This window comes from Psittacula echo (genome assembly GCF_963264785.1).
Source record: "Psittacula echo genome assembly, chromosome: 2".
Taxonomy (NCBI): domain Eukaryota; kingdom Metazoa; phylum Chordata; class Aves; order Psittaciformes; family Psittacidae; genus Psittacula; species Psittacula echo.
In genome coordinates, this window is record NC_137737.1 from 36,238,145 (window position 1) to 36,259,842 (window position 21,698).

Sequence of the window (21,698 nt, forward strand, 5' to 3'; positions counted from 1 at the left end):
ATTTGACTACTGTAGATGACCATTAAAATAGCACCCAGATGACTCCTCTGTCAGAATAAAGAAGTTTATCTAAGAAAAGAGATGACTTTCTGCAACTCACAGATGTGCCATCATTACACAGTTCTCAACAAAGTAAAGTTATTAGATTGAATTTTTATGAACTGTGTCATACAGCATTATAAACTTTGCTGTTAGGATTAGGATATTGTAAGATATAAATTATAGTCAATGTGGTACATTTTATTAATAGAAAAATCTATTGCTTTGTAAATATATCATTCCAAATGAAGTATTTTTATTTCTAATTTTATGCATATTTCTTAACATATTTGAACTTATTTCTGATACGTTTCATTGTAAGTGTGTGCAAGTGATGAGATTTCCTTACGATTTTCTGTGTGCAAATATTACAACAAAATAACATATCACACTTGAGGCATTCATATTAAAACTGTAGGAAGTGCCAGTTTCTTTTTATCTCTATTATGCAATGCATGCAATGCATCTGCTACAGATGTGCCAATGCCCTGAGGCAGGTCTTTAAATTAAATGGGTGAAGTAGTCAGGATCATTATTAGATGCAGCCATGGACCGGTACTAGTAACATGGCACTGGAGTCAGTGCCTGTGATTATGTTTTAATACCCAACAGCACAAAGAAAATTTCTGTACTGAAGTACATGTTCTGTAGTAAGCAGCTCAAGCATCATATTGGCATTGAGAGTAAAACCTAAACTTACAAAGGAGAATAACATTACAATTCAAATTGTATCTGTTGTTTACTGATACAGCTTCTGCTCTCCAGAGGAAAAGCCTGAGCTTCAGTAAGGTTAATAGCCAAGTTGCACTGGCCTTAGCTCACCCTTGAATTTCAAATTCAATTTTAATGCACAAATGTGCATTAAAAATGTATATGCAAGCAGATACTTACCTACATGAACGGGAATAAAATAAAGACTTTCTATACTTTATAAGTAGTTCAACACTGTCCATTCATTTATGGCAAAGGCTGAAAAATAAGTTGCAGCTAGACAGTGCTGCATAACAAGTCTGAGATACACATGGGAGATCAGCTAATAAAGTGCAGATTTGCACATTAATCTATTTTGGTGCAGAAAAGTACTGGGTGGAAAGAGAACTGACCTGACTTGAAGCATTGCTGAAAAGCTGCCTAGACCTGGGGAAAGACAGATTTTGATTTTATCTGTCATTCTGCAATATGTTTTGGTCAGATACTGAGCTGGATCAAACGGGCACAGCAACACAGACTTCAGCAGAGCTACATTCACTTAAAACAGTCGAGAATTTCCATATACAACATATTTTCTTGACTGGGCTGTGAGAGTTTTAGACTGTTTTCACTGTGGGAGGAAAATATATCAGTCAATCTCTTGGCCAAATTGCCTTAAGGCTTTCATGTCCAAAGATCCATTTCAGTTCTGCAAGAAACAAGAACTACTGTTATGCCAGAGGAGTTTTTAGTGAAAAAGTGATACACTAGAACCAGTTTTGTAAATGCTGTTACAGGGGACATGCATAAGCAAAATGAACAAACTTCTCAAAGGGATCTTCCTACTTTATTGTCTACTGCTCTATGCTAAACCTTCATTAAATAAGTACCTTACACACCATATTTATCAGTCATGGAGAGAGAAAATTAGGGGGAAAAATGATAGGGTGAAACCCAGTCTATAGAAAGGCAAATGTTAGTCCCAAGTCCTTTATTTCAAACTCCATTTATATGCTGCGTGACTGCAGACCATGCTTCCCCTAACTACTGGTATCAACTCTTTCCCCTTTACTCCAAGCAGATTAGAGGCTCCTTACTTAATTTTTGTATTAAAAAAAAAAAAAAAAAAAAAAAAAAAAGACATCAATAAAATACAGCTCACGTATTTCTACACAATTCTGTGGTCATATCTCCAACCAGAGTCTTGTTAACTTTCTTGGACAGTGTAACTAGATGGGACTACTGTAGTAATTAAGCCCTGCCTTGTGTACGTGCCAGTTCTTAGTACTTTCCTGAATTTATCCTTCTTTAGAGAACAAAAAAAGAGAGTAACAAAACCAGCTGCTTTTGATTTCAGAATTGCCAGAACAGAGAAGCTGCAATAGTCTTGTTCTTCAGCTTCTCCATCACAATGCAGGGTTTTAAAAGTCCTAAATCATGAAACCACAATATTACATACCTAGAACATCAATCTTGCAGTCACAACACAGGCAAAAAAGAGATAACATAACTTCACAACTTTTATCTGAGGATCTCCTAAATGTGTCCAATTAATGGCTGTAATTCAGTCCTTCTGTTACATCCCCAGGTTTACTTCTGAGTTACTTGTCTGAGTGAATGACTCACACACACCTGTAATGAATGCCTCTGTCCTTTACTACTAGATGGATTTAATACAACAAATCTAAAGCTATACATATTTGACTGGGACCAACTGCACAAAATTACATTTTATGATACTTCCAACATATAATTCTGGTATTTGTTTTTCAGATGCTCCCATTGATTCAATCACAAAAAATAGTAACATCAGTCAGTAGATTTTGACTGTATGCAAGATCCTGGGAATACTGCAGAATTACCATAAATGCTCTCCCCAGAAAAACCCTTTGCCTGACATACGCTATGAAAGGCAACAGTCCAGGACGTTCAAATCTCAGTCCAACCTTGTGGAAGAAATGCCATGTAGTGTAAACTTACTACCCCTCCCTCAGAACTGAAAGGCAAATGCAGACGCTCACATAATCACCCACTCACACAACCATCCTCCAGCGCAAGTCACTCAAGAACACAAAGCACACCATCTTCCTGAGGCAGCTGCTCATTCGCATCAGCACTGAGATTAAAGAAGCCTGAAAAGCAGTATGTTTACAGATCAAGATTTGATCTCAGTTGTATTTTGAATTTTCATAGTTCAAACTGTATGTACACTAGAGTTCAAATCTTTTCAGATTATTATTATTATTAAATGTGCTTATTTTGAATAAAAACACTGGCAGACCGACACAGTAAGCTCATCTAAAATTTAAAGTAAAAAGTGTGATTTTAATTTCCTTTATGCAAACACTTAAATATTTGTACATCTTTTGGGAACAAATTCAGGAAAGAACATCTGATCCTCTGCATTTTTATCCCAAATATACAGTCATCATCCTTGCTAGCAACCATGTATTGCTGTTAAAAAGCCAGTTAAAGACTGGCTTTTTCTGTCGGTGCTTATTTCACTAGCATAGGTGATTTTTCCTTATGTGAAACGAAAGAAGACATTTTTGGTTTTATTTAAATCTCACAGCACCTAAGAGTGTTTACCATTTGCTTCTTAGAAGGCTAAGTTAGAGAAATCTTGATTAATTAAGTGGCATGTTCGTAATCAAATGCTGTGTATAAAGATCCCTGGACAGGATTTCATAAATAAGAGCAAACGTAAAGTATTCTTATTCCTTAGTGGAAAGAAGTACCAATTGCAGTATCTTCCTGTAGCAAACCATGCACTCTTAAAATTTTAAAAGAGTATAGAAAAGGAGTAGGCTAACGTATTACATCCACACCTTCAGAAGCCCAGCCTCAGAGCCAAGATTCACTGTTATATTGGGCACCACACACAACCCACACAGAGGTGATGGGTGGTGGTTACACAAATGTTATGCTGTCAGTAAATGGATTTGAGCTGCTCTTCGCTTCAGACCTTGCAGCACAGCTTACTCAATGCCTTGTGTGCCAAGGAAGTTTTTAGGGCTGTGCCTCACAAACAGTAACATCAACAAAGCTGCTGGCATAACGACTGCAAAATGGAAGCAGAAGTGAGCAACCAAAGGGAAGAGGGGGAGTAAATTTCTTGAGCTGGTTGATTAGACAAACCTGATGCATCAATAAAATTATGTTCTTAAAACAACTGTTCCAAACTGTACTCAGCTTGAAGACTTAAGGGGGAAAAGAAACCTGTGCCAGAAAGCTCATCCATAACACCCAGCTGTATTAAGTGGTCTTAGGAACGACAGTATTTCTATTTCTTACAGAAAGTATTTCTATTTCTTACAGAAAGTATTTCTATTCCTTACAGAAAGTATTTCTATTCCCTTTTATTTCTCATTTCCTTTAGACAGCTGCTCTACAGCAACACTGTTATACATGTATACTCACTTGTGTGCCCATATATATACTTACATGCTCTCTACTGCAAACATCATTATCTGCCTGATAAACATGCTCCATCCGACAACCCTGCATCAAGGGCAGGTTCAAACAGAAGTGAATTTCAGTAGAACTCACTAGTGAGCTTATTAGCAGACCACTGAAGCAACCACTGGTCTGCTGTGAGAATTGAAAAAAAAGCACTTGCATTTTAAGTAACATAAAAGAAGAAGAAGGGTTTTTCTCTTTTATCAGTCGGAAAAACACATGAACTATTATGCCTTTGCCACGTTTGTCTTGAAAGGACCTAGAATAGGCATGAAAAGCTACATATGAAATTAGAAGCAGACTACATTTTGATTTTTTAGCCCCTTTTTAGCACTATTGATAATCAGCTTCTAGTGTAAACCAAAGAATTTAAAATGCAGCTTGACTTCAAGGCATTTTTTATGTTGTTAATCACAACATGACGGCTAATATGCATTCCTTGATTAATGTTTTTCTATTTAAAACCAAATGTGATTAGCTTAAATGCAAATATTTAAACATCACCATAATTAATATCTTGAAAAGTCTAATGCATTTCTTTAAAAGGGTTTTCTTTACATTTAAATTAAAAGTCTAAAGTGACTAACACTGTATTGTGATATGTAAGACTCATAAACTATTTTTATTAAAGATTCAATCCAAAACATATTTAAATTAGGTTAGTAAAAGACAAAGACAAGCATCCATCCTGACAAGCAAATTTTGCAAGCAGTTTGCAGCACTAATGTTGAATTAGGGATTTTACTGGAGTTTTACCACAATAACGAATTAAACTTTGCTAATTTTTATGCCAAATGTCTTGAGAAAAATTACTTCAATTCTCCAACCTCCATCCCCATGGCCTCTCCCCCCCTGCCTTCCAAAAGCACCTGCTTTAGCAGAGCCCAGGTCATGTAAACAGGAAGAACAGATGCTGTTTTCTAAACTGCCAACTGAGCATGAGTAGAAATTGTATTTTTAATAGCTAGCATTGTCTAAAGCACTGGATTTCCATATTAGATGGTTCCACTTTTTAGCAGTGCTCACCGTGGCTCTCTTGCATATATAATAGTAACATTCCAGTTTCATGCAATTTTGTTTAAAGAATGGTGAAAACACTAACAGCTCTTCTTCCCTTGGTTTGTGGATACCACAGACTTGAGAAAACAATATTACAATTCTGCCAAAACTAAAGAGCAGGAGAAATTTGAAATTAGTTCTCCTTTACAAATCCCTCTCTCCTTTCTTCAAGTACTCAAATTCTTGACAACTACATCTATACCAATAATTTAAATAGGTTCAAGACTGTTCTTTGACTGAGACACCACTACTGTCCTGTGCATACTGCTGCAGCACCCTTCCACCTCAGTCCTCCAATACAGGAGAGGGAAACTCCTTCCAGGCAATGGTCCTGAGCCCGTACTCATTCCCAAACCATGCCCAGGAAGTGCTAGTTGGCATGAGCTAAAGGCATGCCAGAGGCTGCTCTAACAGTTTAACTGCAGAGACTCCCACATTGCCTGGTAACATTCACTGGCATCAATGTGGATGTAAACAAACAAGATATTGATTTAGCATGTAATGAATTGTTGACAGGCTTTGGTGAAAAACTCTTACGAAAATTTGAAAAGCCATATGTCCTCATATACAGTATTTCCATGGGTTTGTGCCAAAGCAGTTTAGTCTCCCAGCTCAGCCGTACTCTAATCCTTTGAAAAACCTTGGCTATCAATCACCTGTTAAGATGCAGGTAGACAGATCATATTTCTAAACCAAATCCATATTTATTGATCACCTGGGAAGCAAAGCAGAATTCCTGAGTCAGAACACCAGCTCGGCAGTGGTTTTGTCAGTCATAGACTCATGACTTTTTAATAAATCCACAAAATATCCATCAATCTCTGGCAGACTCCGTGTTGTGCAGTATTTCCTAGGAATGCTGTTTTCTTGCTCTAGTTACTTTTTGTATTCCACTTTCTCCTTAAGAAGAATCTCTTCCTCTTAACTCTTTTCATCCTCCCTTTAGGGATATTTTAAAAACCAGTGCTCAGTAGGTGTTTCCATCATCTCATAATGTCACCTTTTCAGGTGTATGACTTCATATTTTATCTGATCATCTGCTGAATGTAGTAAGGTTCAGGCTCCTATACCGTCAGTCCAAGAGTAAGTATTTTATTTAATACTTTCACCTAGAAACTGTATTATAAGGAAAATGATGCCAAACGAACATTACAAAGCATTCTTGTTTTCTTCACCTTACCAACAGCTTACTTTTCCTTGACCGGTACCATCTCTTCATGGCCACTATTACTTCATATATTCATATATCACTTTGCTCACTGACAGTACCTTCGGATAAAATTTGATTTAACTTCCCAGGATGGAGGTTACGCATCATCAGTCCCAAAGACTAATTGAGAATGTAGGAAAAGTGAAAACTTAAGTGTAGATGTTGACCCAAAAGCTTATCTTGCTTGATTATTTGGGCAGGACTCTGAATCTCAGAGAAATGGCTGGACAGGAAAAGAAGATAAGACTCCAGACTAAGAGAAATGGGAGATTTAATGACAATGGATAGACTAATACACAAAAATCAGGAAGACTCAAACACAAGACTGGTAAGGAAGCAACTTATTTTGGAATACTGCTTCATCCATACTCATGCAGATGAGACATAGAAGATGCCTACTTTCATTTTGTTCTTGGAGATATTGGTCCTATGACATGATAGGTATTGGATCTGGTTTAGTACAGCAAATCTACGTTTTTCTTAAAGTATTGCAACAAAAGAATAAATAGTGAAAACAGGTTCTCCAAGTCATGTGTCATTGGGTCAGGTTCATCATTTAGAGTGCCTCTGTCCAATAACCTGTAACATGAAGTTTCTAACCTGGATGAAACAGCAACTAACACTTTTTCATAATTTCCCTGAACTGCCTTCTTCTTTGAGGGCAGATAATTTACTTTCACAGTGGTGCTGAATGACTGGATTTCTTTGGTGATACGTGAATACCGGAAGACCCACTCATTTGTGTCTGTGTGCACAGGTGCAAAGACAAACTGAGAGGACTGAGGCTGAGACTCAAAGGCCAGGCCACCTTTTAACTTTAACATCTCCCATATTACTCAGAATATTTATAAGATAGAAAGTAATCAAAGATCTCAAAGCAGGCAGATAAAATACAAGCTGTTTTCTTACTTTTTAAATGGCAAAACAAATTATGACTTTTATTTTCACAATTACAGACTGTTAAAATCACTGAGGTTAGGTGTTTAGATGATGTAGAGCCACCCACAGCTAGACTTAGGAACACATTTCTTATTGAGCCTCAGAAATGCTCCCACATATTAAGATGTCAGAGATCATCGTTGTTTATGCACTGGCTGTTTTCCAAAATAATCAGACCCTTGGCCACTCTGCTAGAGAAGAGACTAATGCCATGCTTTTCAGACATCTTTCTCCTCATAAACTGCTCTCTGCAGCACAGGACTGTGCCTTATCAAATTACAGCATGAAAATTAGTTATTTAAGTCTGTATGCAAAAACAAACAGAATGAAATTTTGTTTCTACTCTCAATAGGCTTCCCAACTCCACAGGCATTTAATGTGATCAGCATTTTTTGAATTATAGTAACTATTTATCATTGATACTTCTGTTCAAGTCCTTACGTTTATGTTTATGCTTACACAACTCAGTTTACAGCATCAAAGCCTTGTCTGAGTGGATGTTGATATCCTCATCACCAGTGCTCTTTGCACTTCTCAATTTGTCACACTTACTGTTTGCAGCTATCGGTCTCAAAGCTCAGAAAGACACACAAAGCACAGAAGTTACTTAAACCCATATAATCTATATTTATATGCAGTAATTTCTCAAATCTTAAAGAAAAATGGAATTGGTTCAGATTTGGCATGATACTTCAGGTTTTCTCCTGCATTCTTCTGCGAAGGAAAGGAAAAGATTAAGTCATCTTAAATGTGCTATAAAGCACTAACCTCCATTTTTGCTCCGAAGAAGTCAGTTGGTAGAGAAGACTCTTTTCAGTTCCATACACTGGAGAAATTTTCTCTAGGGTGTAACAACATTTTCAGACTAACAGGGAGGGCGCATGGCTGGCTGAGCATCGGGGGAAGCGGACAATGCAGCTTTCCCATAGCCAGAAAACCTTTGTGTACAGAATGGCATGAAGGAAAGCATTTTTTTAAGAACCAACAGAGAACCTGGTACGCATGACCAAACAGCTCCAATGACCCTAACAGGATGTGCAAATACTGTAATTCCAAGCCCAGCCCATAGACGTGAGCACTTTGTGCAGAGCATGCTTTAGTGGCTCTGCACAAACCAGTATTATCCCAAAGGTGATGTGTTTTTCTTTAACCATTCCACAGTTCATCAGCATAATGTCCAATTACTTGGTTTTGGGGTATGTAAGCCAAGATTTGGTTGTCCAGTTAGACTGCTCTTGGGCCTCTAAAAGACAAGAGGGACATGCACCTGCTCCAGCAAATCCAGAGGTGGGCCATGTAGAGGGCTGGAGCACCTCTGCTATGAAGACAGGCTGAGAGAGTTGGGCTTGTTCACCCTGGAGAAGAGAAGGGTCCAGGGAGATCATATAGCAGCCTTTCAGTACCTAAAGGTAGCCTACAAGAAATCTGGAAAGGGACTTTTTACAAGGACGTGTAGTGACAGGACAAGGGGGAATGGCTTTAAGATGACAGAGGGGAAATTTAGATTAGGTATTAGGAAAAAGTTCTTTACTACAAGTGTGATGAGGCACTGGAACAAGTTACCAGAGAAGCTGTAAATGCCCTATCACTGGAAGTGCTCAAGGCCAAGTTGGATGGGGCTTTGAGTAACCTGGCCTAGTGAAAGGTGTTCCTGCCCATGGCAGGGCAGCTGGAACTGGATGATCTTTAAGGTCTCTACCAACCCAAACTGTTCTATGATTACGCTTTCTATTGCTGTAATTTCTAAAATCAGAAAATAAGGACCCATAAGGCTAAAAAATCCTTTTACCAAGGCCATGAAGGATATGGGGTGGTACAAAATGTGCAGAACATAGTAAGCATACAGAGAGGTCTTTTTCCTTTGGAGTGCTCTTAGACCTGTACAGCGTACAGGAATTAAGGAGCTCAGTGTTTTGCATTAACAAGCCCTGGAAAGATTAAATAATTGCCAGCGAGAATAGTAATTACTCTGACTTGCATATTTACATACTTCACAGATGTGGAAAGGATCAGAGAGAACAAAGACCACACCGTGCAGAAATGGTGAAAATACTGAGTAACCATTTTCTACCTTGGAGGCATCTTTCCTTCTGTCCCCATTCTGCATTTGTATAAATATTATGTATCCATAGCTGACAAAATCCATAGTCTGGGATGGAGAAAATAAAAGCACATCCAACACAATGCCTGTATAAAAATTAGATTTAATGGAGTGCCTACTGTGGATTTATTTCCTGATGTTCTTCTGTGGTAATAAACCCACATTCCCCAACACACTTGAAAGCCAAACAGAAAAATGAAACCAGTAAATTTCTTGGCTGCCATCTACTGTTCAAAACTTTCCTGTATCACACAGAAGAATAAAATCAAGACCAAACCAAAAAGCATGCACTGACATCTCTAGGTTTTCTCCTTCTCTTCACTATTATTGTATAAAAACAATGCCTTTGGACTGCTGTTAAAAACCACTGTATTTTTGTATTCCATTTGTATGCCCACCTTTTAATAGGTACCAAGAATGAGAAACTCAGGAACTTGTAAACTTAATGACACACTCATTTAGGGAAAAACATTGTAGTGGTTTTAGTATTTCAGTGAAAAACTGTATTTGTTAAAGAAGATGTATTAATTCACCACAAAGCACCAGAGTGTGATTGCACTATACAGTAGTAAGACAGCACTAGAACAGAGACTGAAAACCAATGTGAAAGCAAGCTATCTGCCTTCCCTTTTCTCAAGGCTTTGTGTTACTATCAGGGTATGCCCTACAATATATTTGCTTCTCTATCTCATCTCTCTGATTCTGAGTGCTGCCTAGATCTGTTTGTCCTTTTCAACTCCTCTGTCACATCTCCTGTCTCTTTGCTGCCCCAATGGAGCCACTTTTTTTTTGTTAGATCCTGCAGATCTGACAAATAAGAAAGGCTGGAATGAAAAGGAAATCTTTTTGTTCACCTATAAAATAACTTGGAAATTAGATTTAAATGGCATAGGATTCCAGGTTGTCACAGTGTATGACAAAAGGTGACAGGATTATCACCTGCAGCAAAGGAGAACCAGGAGTTTCATGAGAGGCCTGCAAGGACAGAAACATCTGAAATTGTATTCCTGGGTCAATTCTGTCACTCACTTCCAGACTTTAGTCATAGGGTTATAAATGGTAAGACTTATCCTAGTATACTGGGAGCCAATTAAGTGCTTCATCTGAAAACATCTAGTAACCAGCTCTTTACCATCTAGTCCAAGCCCATTCACAGCGGGTTCAACAAGTTTATGCTGCTCTGGCCCTGTCTGGTCAGGTTTTGAACAGGATGGAGATGTCAAACCTCTCTGGGCAACCCGTTCCAGTATTTCACCACCCCAACAGTCAGCATGTCTCCTACTGATTTGCCTGTTTGGCATGTTTAAAAACCAGTATTTCTAAGATCCCCACTCAAAAGTTATCAAGACTAAGTAATTACATACATACACACACATACATAACAAAGCTGACCTTGTACTTCTAGTTTCTAGGGAACAAACTGCTCCCTCTCACAGTAAGGTACCAGATGGTAAAACAGCTTTTCAAGAATGGTTGCAGAATATGACAACTTCAAGTACAATGCACATTAAAAAATTGAACCTTTGTAGAAAGGTACTAGCAGATAACCTAGAAGTAACTTCAGCTTTCAGAAAGTCTTTACCCTTTAGCTTCCTTTAGTATTCCTCAAAGTTCAGGCTGGTCTGTGGAAAAGTAATACTGATTGGGAATCAGCCTATCTGAAAGGTGCGATACTCAGTGGCTGAAGAATGCAAGCAGGTCAGGGCTCACTGTAATAAACAGGAGGAAATGCAAAAGAAAGCAAAGAAATTAAACAAACAACCAACCAACCACCATGAGCAAATAAAAAGTTAGCGGCTAGAAGTACTGCATTATGGTTTGTGCACTGCGTACCAGGTCATTCTGATGCTTGCGGGCAGGGATGCAATTATCTGTGTCCCGTATTTCCAAGAAGAGAACGTGGTTGAACTTGGTACTTCAACCTACCTGGTTTGAAATGGGGTAAAGAGTGGACTCCAGGCCACGTATCTTCATTTGGTGTTCCAAGTACCTTTGCACAAAAAGAGAAAAAAAAAAGAAAAAGACTTACATTGCTTCAATGGAAAAGACGTCACAAGACATAGCGCTGCAGAAAGTCAATCCTCGCTATAAGCTCTATGTACGTTACAATCTGAACATTAAACAAGCTTAATTACTGGGGGGAGGGTGGAAGGAAGGTACAAAAAGTTACATTATTACCATGATTTCAAGGTACCTGTTGAGTCAGTAAAGCATGTTAACAGTGCTGTGTTCCTCTCAGGTTGCCTATTTAAGCATTACATGTTAAAGCTACTTTCCACTGACAAGTGTCAAGCTACCTGCATATCTCAGAGTGCTGTTGTCACAGAGGCTAGATATTTGAGCTCAGAAATAATTCCAATCCCTGTAGAAAGAACAGATATCTAATAGATACTAGGATAGATGATTTGCACAGATGGTGAAGCAGGTGACCAAGAGCATGGCATGAACAAGAATGAACAGCAAACAGTTGTCATTTTAAGTGGATGTAGTACATAAATTAGCAAATTCTTAGTAAATGCAGATTTTATTGACTCATCACACAGTATCACAGTATCACAGTATGTTAGAGATTGGAAGGGACCTCAAAAGATCATCTAGTCCAATCCCCCTGCCAGAGCAGGAACACCTAAATAAGGTTACATAGGAATGTGTCCAGGCGGGTTTTGAATGTCTCCAGAGAAGGAGACTCCACAACCTCCCTGGGCAGCCTGTTCCAGTGTTCCGTCACCCTCACTGAGAAGAAGTTTCTTCTCAAGTTTAAGTGGAACCTCTTGTGTTCCACTTTGTACCCATTACCCCTTGTCCTATCATTGTTTGCCACTGAGAAGAGCCTGGCTCCATCCTCATGACACTCCCCCTTTATATATTTATATACACTAATAAGGTCCCCCCGCAGTCTCCTCTTCTCCAAACTATAGAGACCCAGCTCCCTCAGCCTTTCCTCATTAGGGAGATGCTCCACTCCCTTAATCATCTTAGTTGCCCTGCGCTGGACTCTCTCCAGCAGGTCCCTGTCCTTCTTGAACTGAGGGGCCCAGAACTGGACACAATATTCCAGATGCAGTCTCACCAGGGCAGAGTAGAGGGGAAGGAGGACCTCTCTCGACCTACTGACCACCCCCCTTCTAATACACCCCAGGATGCCATTGGCCTTCTTGGCCACAAGGGCACAGTGTTGGCTCATGGTCATCCTGCCGTCCACTAGGACCCCCAGGTCCCTCTCCCCTACACTACTCTCTAACAGGTCGTTCCCCAACCTATACTGGAACCTGGGGTTGTTCCTGCCCAGATGCAGGACTCTACACTTTCCCTTGTTATATTTCATCAAGTTTCTCCCTGCCCAACTCTCCAGCCTGTCCAGGTCCCGCTGGATGGCAGCACAGCCTTCTGGCGTGTCAGCCACTCCTCCCAGCTTAGTGTCATCAGCAAACTTGCTGACAGTACACTCAATTCCCTCATCTAAATCATTGATGAATATATTAAATAATACTGGTCCCAGTACTGACCCTTGAGGCACTTCACTAGATACAGGCCTCCAACTAGACTTCGCCCCATAGACTACAACTCTCTGGCTTCTGTCCTTCAGCCAGTTCGCAGTCCACCTCACTACCTGATCATCCAGGCCACACTTCCTCAGTTTAGCTATGAGGATGCTGTGGGAGACTGTGTCAAATGCTTTGCTGAAGTCAAGGTAGACCACATCCACCGCTCTGCCATCATCCATCCACAATGTTATTTCCTCATAAAAGGCTATGAGGTTGGTCAATGCATTATACTTGATTTCTATTCACTTCAATTGTCCTCCTTCTCGTAATACAAGTCAGATTAATTTTTAGCAGCAAAGTATTTAATGCTTCTCACATACATCTTATATCCTCTGCTCATATGAAAAGTTCACATTTGTGCCTTTGGCACAAGTAATAAGTATATTGAGAGAATTGCTATAATTAGTTCTCCCAAACCTGGTTTTCCTTCGTAAGACATAACTGTCAGTGCTTTCTTTAAGTGGAGCCAAGAGGAACACCTAAATTAGCAGTTCTAGAAGTGCACTTCTGAATGAGTTGTAGAATTCGGTATTTCACTAGTGGGATCTTTCTTGTTACAAATTCACATACAATTTCTAACAGAAATGAAAATGCTAGGGACTGTTCTCAGTATTTGTTATAAGCTCAGGCCCTGAAATAAAAGGCTGACATTCTCACGTGAAAGCATCTCACACCAGTCTGCTGCTTGTTTTGCACTGCCATAAATATACAAAACCCTCTGCCAGCCCTGCCCCTACCTGCGCTGCAGATCTTATGAATAAATCTTTTGGACCTGCTTATCTTGAGTCACTGTGATATTCTGTAGTCACATCAGCACAAAACAAGCATGAAGTTAATGTGAAAATCTTTCGTCCAAGTATGTGAAGGTTTGTGACACTTCAGGGCAAGCTACAGGTCATCTACTCCAATCACTTAGAGCTGAAGAATTTTTCTTTCTTTTATTGTGCCTGCTACAATATACATATGCATTAAGAGCATTAAAGGAAGGATGATTTTTAGAATACTTGTTGCACTTCTTCAGCTATGTGAACATTTGTTCATGTTGATAAATTCAAGGTTAAAAAAAAAGCAAGACTGGGAAGCTGAAACACAAAAATTTCTCTTCAACTCTGCCAAAAATTTATTAAAAAAATTTAGAAATGGGCTTAAAACATGAGGCAAAAGTAAGTGACCTCTTGAACAGATAGTATTTTTACCTACAAGGTGTGCTTTATGACTCTAGAGCCTCAAATTTGTTATGCAGTTTACAATACTAACATGTTTCTAACCTAATATTATTAATGCAAAGATCATTTTTCTCCGTTATCAAATACAATAGGCAAATAGTCTGATTTAGATATAGTACGACCAGTAGGAGATGAAAGCAGAACACCAAGGTGTCAGAGAGACAAAGATGATAGCTCAGTGCGATTAGACAGTACGGATCCGTGTGGTTATTTGGGTATGCAAGTTCACGGATTTTATTTGTAAATATTATTTGAAGTTCATTGCTTTCAGCCCTGCTGAAATATGTCTAAATTGGCATTCCAATAAGATAAAACTAGACCTGCGACACTGATTCATTATAACACCAATATTCATTTTATTATTGCTACTAGGGAGAGCACAATTCTCTCATTAACTAAACAAGAAGTTAGGAGACACTGTTGACACCGTCACTAAATCGATTTGCAAATAACTTTTACTCAGCTTATGCAACAATCAAGCTTCTGGTGCGAAGCACGTCCTAGACCACCGGAGGGAGCCCGCGGATTAAAAACAGAGATTCTTGCCTCCTGAATTTAAACTAAGAAATACGGTCCTCAGTTTCGCAAACCTTAGCAAACCAAAGGAATATTCTCTCATGAAACTTTATGAATATAAGAAAATTAGCCACATCCTTATAAATGTATGTTCTTAATGGTCACTTATTTCAGATGAGATATAGATAGGCGAGGCACAGATTAATATTAAAACCAGCAAAAAAATCTGATACTTCAGTGCAAGGTAGAATATTTCTGAGACCAATTTAATGTAGAACTCAGAGCTAAGAAATTGATTATTCTGTTTTTCAAAGCAGCATCAGGCCCAGTAACAGAGGACCTGACAGGAGAACACTTTTGAAATTATTCTTATGTGACTCACATTATTTGTTTTACTAGTTTTCCAATCCATTTCTTTAACAATATTCCAGTACATCTGCCGCTACAGTGTAGAGCCAGCTGCAAACAAGTTTTGTGCACTGGAGTACTCAAACCACCTACAGTATTTATACCTTCTGTCCAAAGGAAGCAGTCAGGATAAAAACAACTACAGTTTTCTATCCTCTCAATTCCTACCATTTTTAAGGCGGGGGCACTTGGTAGTTCAGGCAAGGATCCAGACACTGTATTATAATGCATTGTACAAACACGGCAAAGATTATCCTTCTTCCACATGATTTTTATCATGTACATCACAGGAATTCACAATATGTGACTATCAACCAACAAACATGGAAGAGAGAGAGGCAGCAGTGAAACAACTGTGGTTTTAGATAAGATTAAATGATCACTGCCCACAGATATGTCAACATGAATACATTTGTAAGCATCATTTTGCAAGGGATGCTTCTAAGCAGTAATCAATCCCATTTTGATGGGGTGGGATTAAGCAATGCAAAGTAATGAGTTTTGACACCTGCTATAACCAGAGTTTATAGCAAAGCAGAGTGAACATGTAACACCACGGTACAGAAGGACCTGCTCTGTTTTGTGGCTTACAAAATTACAGAATTGAGACCAACACGGAAAAGGAAAGTGGAGAAGGAAAGGAGAACCCAACAGTCACCTGATTTTACTCCAAACCACTGTCCCTTAGCTGTTAGGACTGATTATCCAAACCAAACCAGTGGTTAGCATCTAACTGATTATATGAGGGAGCCGGCAGTAGCAAACCACTGGTGTCCAGCCAGTGCTGGAAAGCAAGTTTAACCTTACAGCAATCAATGGAAGTGGAAGATACAGGAGACACAGCAGCCTGGGACAACAATTTAACAGCAGGAGCTGCTACCTAAAAGGTGACTTCCTCGCCCTGACTACTCTTTCACAGTCCACCACTTACTTCTCAACCCAACCATGCCACCAGGAGTTCTGTCTCTTCTACATTTCAACACTTAATTCTTTCCATTTCATATCCCAAACCCATGAAAATAACTGTTGCTTTCATAGCAATCAAGCCCCAACTTAATATTGGAAAAAAGCTTTCATTTACTATCGAGAATTATTTGGGGGGAAAAAAAAAAAAAAGAAAAAGAGAAAGAAAAAAAGACTAACTTGTTTGCTTTCTCTTCTGATAATCTGCTTCTCAGCAAGGTAAACATTCAACCTGCGTGGGCTGAGATCCTATTTTCTAAATCTTATTATTAAGAATAATCTAAAATTCTCAAACTCGGAATGGGCTTAGTGTTTTCCAGAGACAAAGATAGCTACAGTTTCTGTGAAGAAAACTCCAAAACCTACAGGGGTTTTGTTGTTTCACACTTTATACAACACTCTGGGCTCTTTTATCCCCTAACAAATGAGACAAAATGACCTCTTTATTTAAAACTTGCTGTTCAAAATCAGGATCAGTTTCTAATCTAATTTGTAAGGTTAGGAATCTATTTATACAAAAATAACAGATTTACAACTTATCAGGGTACTGAGGGCTAAATACCCTTAGTGCCAGTTGACATTGTTCAGGTTTGGCAGAAAGTCATGAAAACAGAACCTGCTGTTCAAATCTCCAAGAGTGATATAGAAAGATTTCCCAGGAAACACAACACAAATGCATTAAGGTCTATTGCATTGCCTTGATTTTTTAATATAAGAAAAAAGTTGTTTGCATTTTGCATCTGATTTTACAAAGACTCATCATTCCCTTAATTAACCTGCTCCCCGGTGTGCAAGTGAATCATTATTTTACGGTGAGCATTGTGCTACTCTACCAACACAATTAGTTATGTTGGCCCGTATTCTGCTTTGAATGCAAAAACATTCCCTATTACTGCCATGTGATAAAGTCATTTTGGGTAACAATTTGTCCAGAGAAGTCATCTGAATTTCTTATGAGATGAGCAGCAGTGCAAATCTTTCGCACCAGCATTTTCCAAAGTGCTGGCATAACTGATAAAGAACAAGCATTTCTATATGCACTACCACTTCCTAATACACAAAGTTGTGTATTACTGAAATAATGCTTTAACTTTGTTAGATCTGATGATCCTCAAGAAAGGCGATAGTTTCAATTTCAGCAAGAGGACACGCAGCCTGTGGTATTATTCAGGGCTTTGTAACAACAGAGCAGAATGAAAAAACAAGATCAGCATGCAAATGAGCTGCCTTTCCTTAGACAATATTTATGGAAATCAGGCTAAGCAATTTGCTGATTTTTCAGGTTTTTTCACTTTAGGTCAACTTGATGAACAAACGAAGTTTAGTCAAAAAAATGTCAGGAGAGCGAAATAAAAAGAGGAAAAATATTGCAGAGCCACTTCCAAATCAGTAATCTCTTTCTGTTGAGTGAGATTTGGCAGCTTCAGATATTCTATTTTTCAACAAAAAAAAATTGCTAAAATCTTCTAAAACATCTATATATCCAATGAAGCTTTCAACTTAGTTAAAAATCTAGGAGTTCTTTTCCTTTTCATTAGAAGAAAGTACACTGCTGCTTTAGATATGGCTCTTGAGCTGCAGTGAGTTCCAGGGTTTCACTATGGTAGCTCCATCACTCTCAGAGCCACCTCTGAATATGGCATTTCCCATCTGGTCTGGATGACTAGAAGCTCTCTTTCAGTCTGTTCTGGTGTTAAGCCATTTGTCCAGATGATCCACCTACTGCCACATTCCCCTTCCGAGGAATCACAATCAGGGAAATTGTTGCATTGCCACCTGAGAGTGTCAGTGAGCACAAAGTACATGTAGTAGTGAAGACCAAAGGAGGAACTTTGTCCTTCAGCTTAGCATCTGGTCTTTGTATAAAAGGTTAAAAAAATATTCAACAACTCTTTGTGTATTATGCGTGCTGACTCAGAGTCTGCTGACTGACAACTATAGCGAGGCTTCCTTCAGCTCTCTGCTGGGCACGATGGATGACAGCTGAGTGTCAAATTTAATATCCAAAAGATAGAGACAGGAATGGAATTGCCTTGATACCAGTCACTTCTTCACATCAGGAGCTTAGCAGTTCAGTTTCCGTAAGAAACAATAAATCTGCAAGTTTGTGTAATGCACTTACGCATCTGTTAGATTGAGGCTGAACACGTTAACTTTGGAAAGGCTGTGGATATTCCAAGATGCGCAGCTGTGATGGAAAAGTCACCTCATTTTTCACTAAATAAACAATGTCTATCAGCTAAGATGGCAACAATATATTTATTTGGATTCATGAAAAATAAAGACCATATGTCCATTCATTGTGAGATTAAAATATTGAAGCCTTACTTCATTAAATGAATGGCAAAATTACATATAGTTCCTAAACCAGGAATCCACATCAAGTCAAAGTTAAAACAATTGAACTGAAAGTGTATGATCAAGGCAGTTTCCTCCCATATGGAAAACACTAATAACCTTGTTCAAAGCCTGAAAACAGCATTCTAGAAAAAAAAATATTTTTCTTACATAGGAAACTCCATATTTTTTTCAGTCAACTGTCATCAAAATATCCCTTCATTATTCCCACACAGGTAAGAAAGAAAATGCCAGTGTAACAGAGGTGCAACATATTAAGATTACAGAAAAAGTAACTTGCATGATTCCTCTTCAGAAGCGTTAAAGAAGAGCCCATAATTCTTGACAGATAAAATCAGACTTTCAAATTCTTATTCTTATGTATAAAACAGGTTGCATTTTTTGCTTCCTTATGTCCCTGTAAATGTTACCAAAGTCATTAAAAAAACTTGCACTGATGATGCATGGTAAAAAGAAAAAGAAATTCAACAACCACCATTTTATATGCACGATGGTAATGTGTAGCAGAATATGCTGAATGTGATCTGCATTCATCCAGGACATTAAATCAGAATTATGGATTTAAGAGAAAACAAGGCTCATTAGGAAACAAGCTGGCTGGAGTATTTCTTTTGCAAGTTATTTTGTGAATGATCTAATCACTGTCTTAACAGAAAAATAAAATAAGGTATTAAACTCTTTCAAGAGCCCTAAGAAGTACCTGTTACACAGACAGTGAATACAGAACACAAGAGTAACAAAAAAAAAAGAAAGCAAATGCACCTCCTCACCAACCCCATAAGCTTATTTCTGCTGCATATAAAGTGATGCTGTTTCTCAGAAAAATGTGAGTTATTGATGTTTATTCTCTAAGGTGAACAAAGAAGCAGGAAGAACAGAATGAGGCTCACCTACAACAAAAAGTTGACTCTTTCAGCATCAAATGGAATATCATCATTCCATTATATGTAGGTAATAAAACCATTCACTCTCAGCTGAAAGAGTGATTTATGATGAAGCTGGCTTCAAAAACGTTTAGGTAATGTGCCAGTATGGATGAAGGAACCAAAACATGAAATTACTATCAACATTCTCACAAGATTGCAACAACACACATTAATTAAAAAAAAATAAATACATCAAAATCGAGTTCAACTACTTTTTGCGGTTTAGCTCTGTCAAGGATGAAAAATGAGGTACTTGAAACAGTTAAAGACCCAACTGTTCTTAACGTCCTTTCTCCATAGATGCAAAATATAAAGAGGTCTTGCCAGGAAACCTTTTGAGTATGTGATTTTTCCGTTTTGTGTATAATAAATGATATTTGAGTGGCTGCCAGCATCAAAAAGTTAAATTTATCCTAACAGTGTTTCCACACTGGTTGTGGCACAAGTCAACAAACTCGTCGTTCTCTTCATACCTTTGGTAATGGCAGCTACCTTTTTAAGGGACCCTGGCAGAGACACCACTGCAACTGTGCTAACATGAGGAAGACGACGGGGACTGGAGGCTTCATAAACATGCTTGTCCGCCTTCACAGAGCCAGGCTCTACCTACTCTCTCTGCGCAAGCTGGGTGCGACAGCTGGGAGGAGGAGGAGAAGGAGGAACAGAGCAGGCATCACCACAGACCCAGCACTGCAGATCATCAGGACAGGATTAAATTAAATCACCAGCCTTACAACAAAGCACTACTGACGCTTGATACACCACTGTCCTTAACTGCTCAGTCAGCGGAGAGTTTTGTTTATTTCAAAAAGGATCTACTGAATATATACTACACTTTGAGTGACAGGAATGTCTCTACCAGTGAGATATTTTAGAAATTAATTCTGTCCATAATCCAATCTAAACTGGAGAAAAAGCAGACCCAGAGTAATTTAATCTGAATTTCGCAATGAGAAAAAAGCAAGTGTGAGACAATTTGTACTGGGCTGTAGCATCCTCTTCCTACAGGTAAGCAGCACATCTCGTCATAACGCCCTATTTTAGTAACTTACAACTTTCATAAAATTTTGCGTGGTGGAAGAAACTGGGTTTTGTTTGTTTTTTACTTGGTGATTCTTACAAAAACATTTCTGTGAATGAGATAAATGCTAAAAGCACCAAGAAAACAGAATTTGGCAAACTTATTTTGAAAACAGAGGGGCCTATTTCTGTAGAGACAGAATCCAAAATTATCAACAAAAGGAAAAAAAGGCAAATTCCTGACAGATACTGCACTTTCCCTCAAACCAGTGCAAGCACGCAGCAATTTAGCTAAATTACAAGCTAATTAAAAAGTGCAGTACATGCTAAAAGGAGACTGTTTATTTCCAAAGTAAAGAGCGCTCCTCTGTGAGGGATGTTCCTTGCTGAAGCAGTAGAATGGAGAGCCCTTCAGCTTTTCCAGCCACTCAGTACTAAGCCACAGTACTAGGAGTCACCTTCCATTATCAAATGATCTCATCATTCATATTGCTAAACTAGATTCAGTGTCTCTGATATGTGCTTCGGAGCTGCAGAAACTATAAAACACCTCAACAGGATAAACTCGATTCTTAGCAAGAAGAGAAGAGAATTTGAAAGCTTTTGTTGACCTTGAAGCTGTGGATCAGGAAAAGGCTGGGAAGAAAGCTCAGGCAGAAGACTAGAGGTGACTTCAACAGATTTTTCTCCTCTTCCTCCAAGGAGGCAAGTTTACTTCTCTGGCATAGCTACAGCTTGTGAGCTCTCAAATAAGGTTACAAAGAGGGAATGATTCCACCAAGGAAAATCTTAGTGTTAATACATGTGAAAGACCAGCTGCTGCTGCTTTCTGTACTGGAAGGTCTCTTCCTTATCATTTGGGAACAAACAGAATCGTTTTTTTCACTGCAAAGGAGAAGGAAGACAGCAATTTTCTGTCAGAAGGACCTCCTGGCTCACGAGTCACGCTTGTTTACATACCCTTTAAAATCTGCTCTGATTTACTCTACAAAAAGGTATATACTCTGCATTTCAGATTTCCTATCCTGTTTGTGTTGGAAAGCCTTTGGAATAACCCACCCAAACAGATAGTCTGCTCCTAAATATGCTCTTTAAAGATTTATTTAAAGTTTTTTTACTGACTTTTTTCTTTAAACTGAAAAAAGGAAGGGGAAGGGAGGGAAGCCAAAAGCCCGTGAGAGGCTTTTATGAAATGTACTTCCACAAGCCCTGCTGTGCTGGCTCAGCAGCTGGCTCATT

General features: G+C 38.7%; 1 protein-coding gene across 1 annotated transcript in view; it reads right to left on the minus strand.

Moving 5' to 3' along the window:
- Positions 1-21,698, minus strand: part of CDK14 (cyclin dependent kinase 14) — a gene marked incomplete at both ends in the record, with an annotated part of 264,713 nt that overhangs the window by 27,618 nt on the left and 215,397 nt on the right. The window contains one exon of the mRNA XM_080610617.1: positions 11,424-11,487. Within this exon, the coding sequence (XP_080466743.1) occupies positions 11,424-11,487 (64 nt within the window). The remainder of the gene's footprint in view (positions 1-11,423; positions 11,488-21,698) is intronic.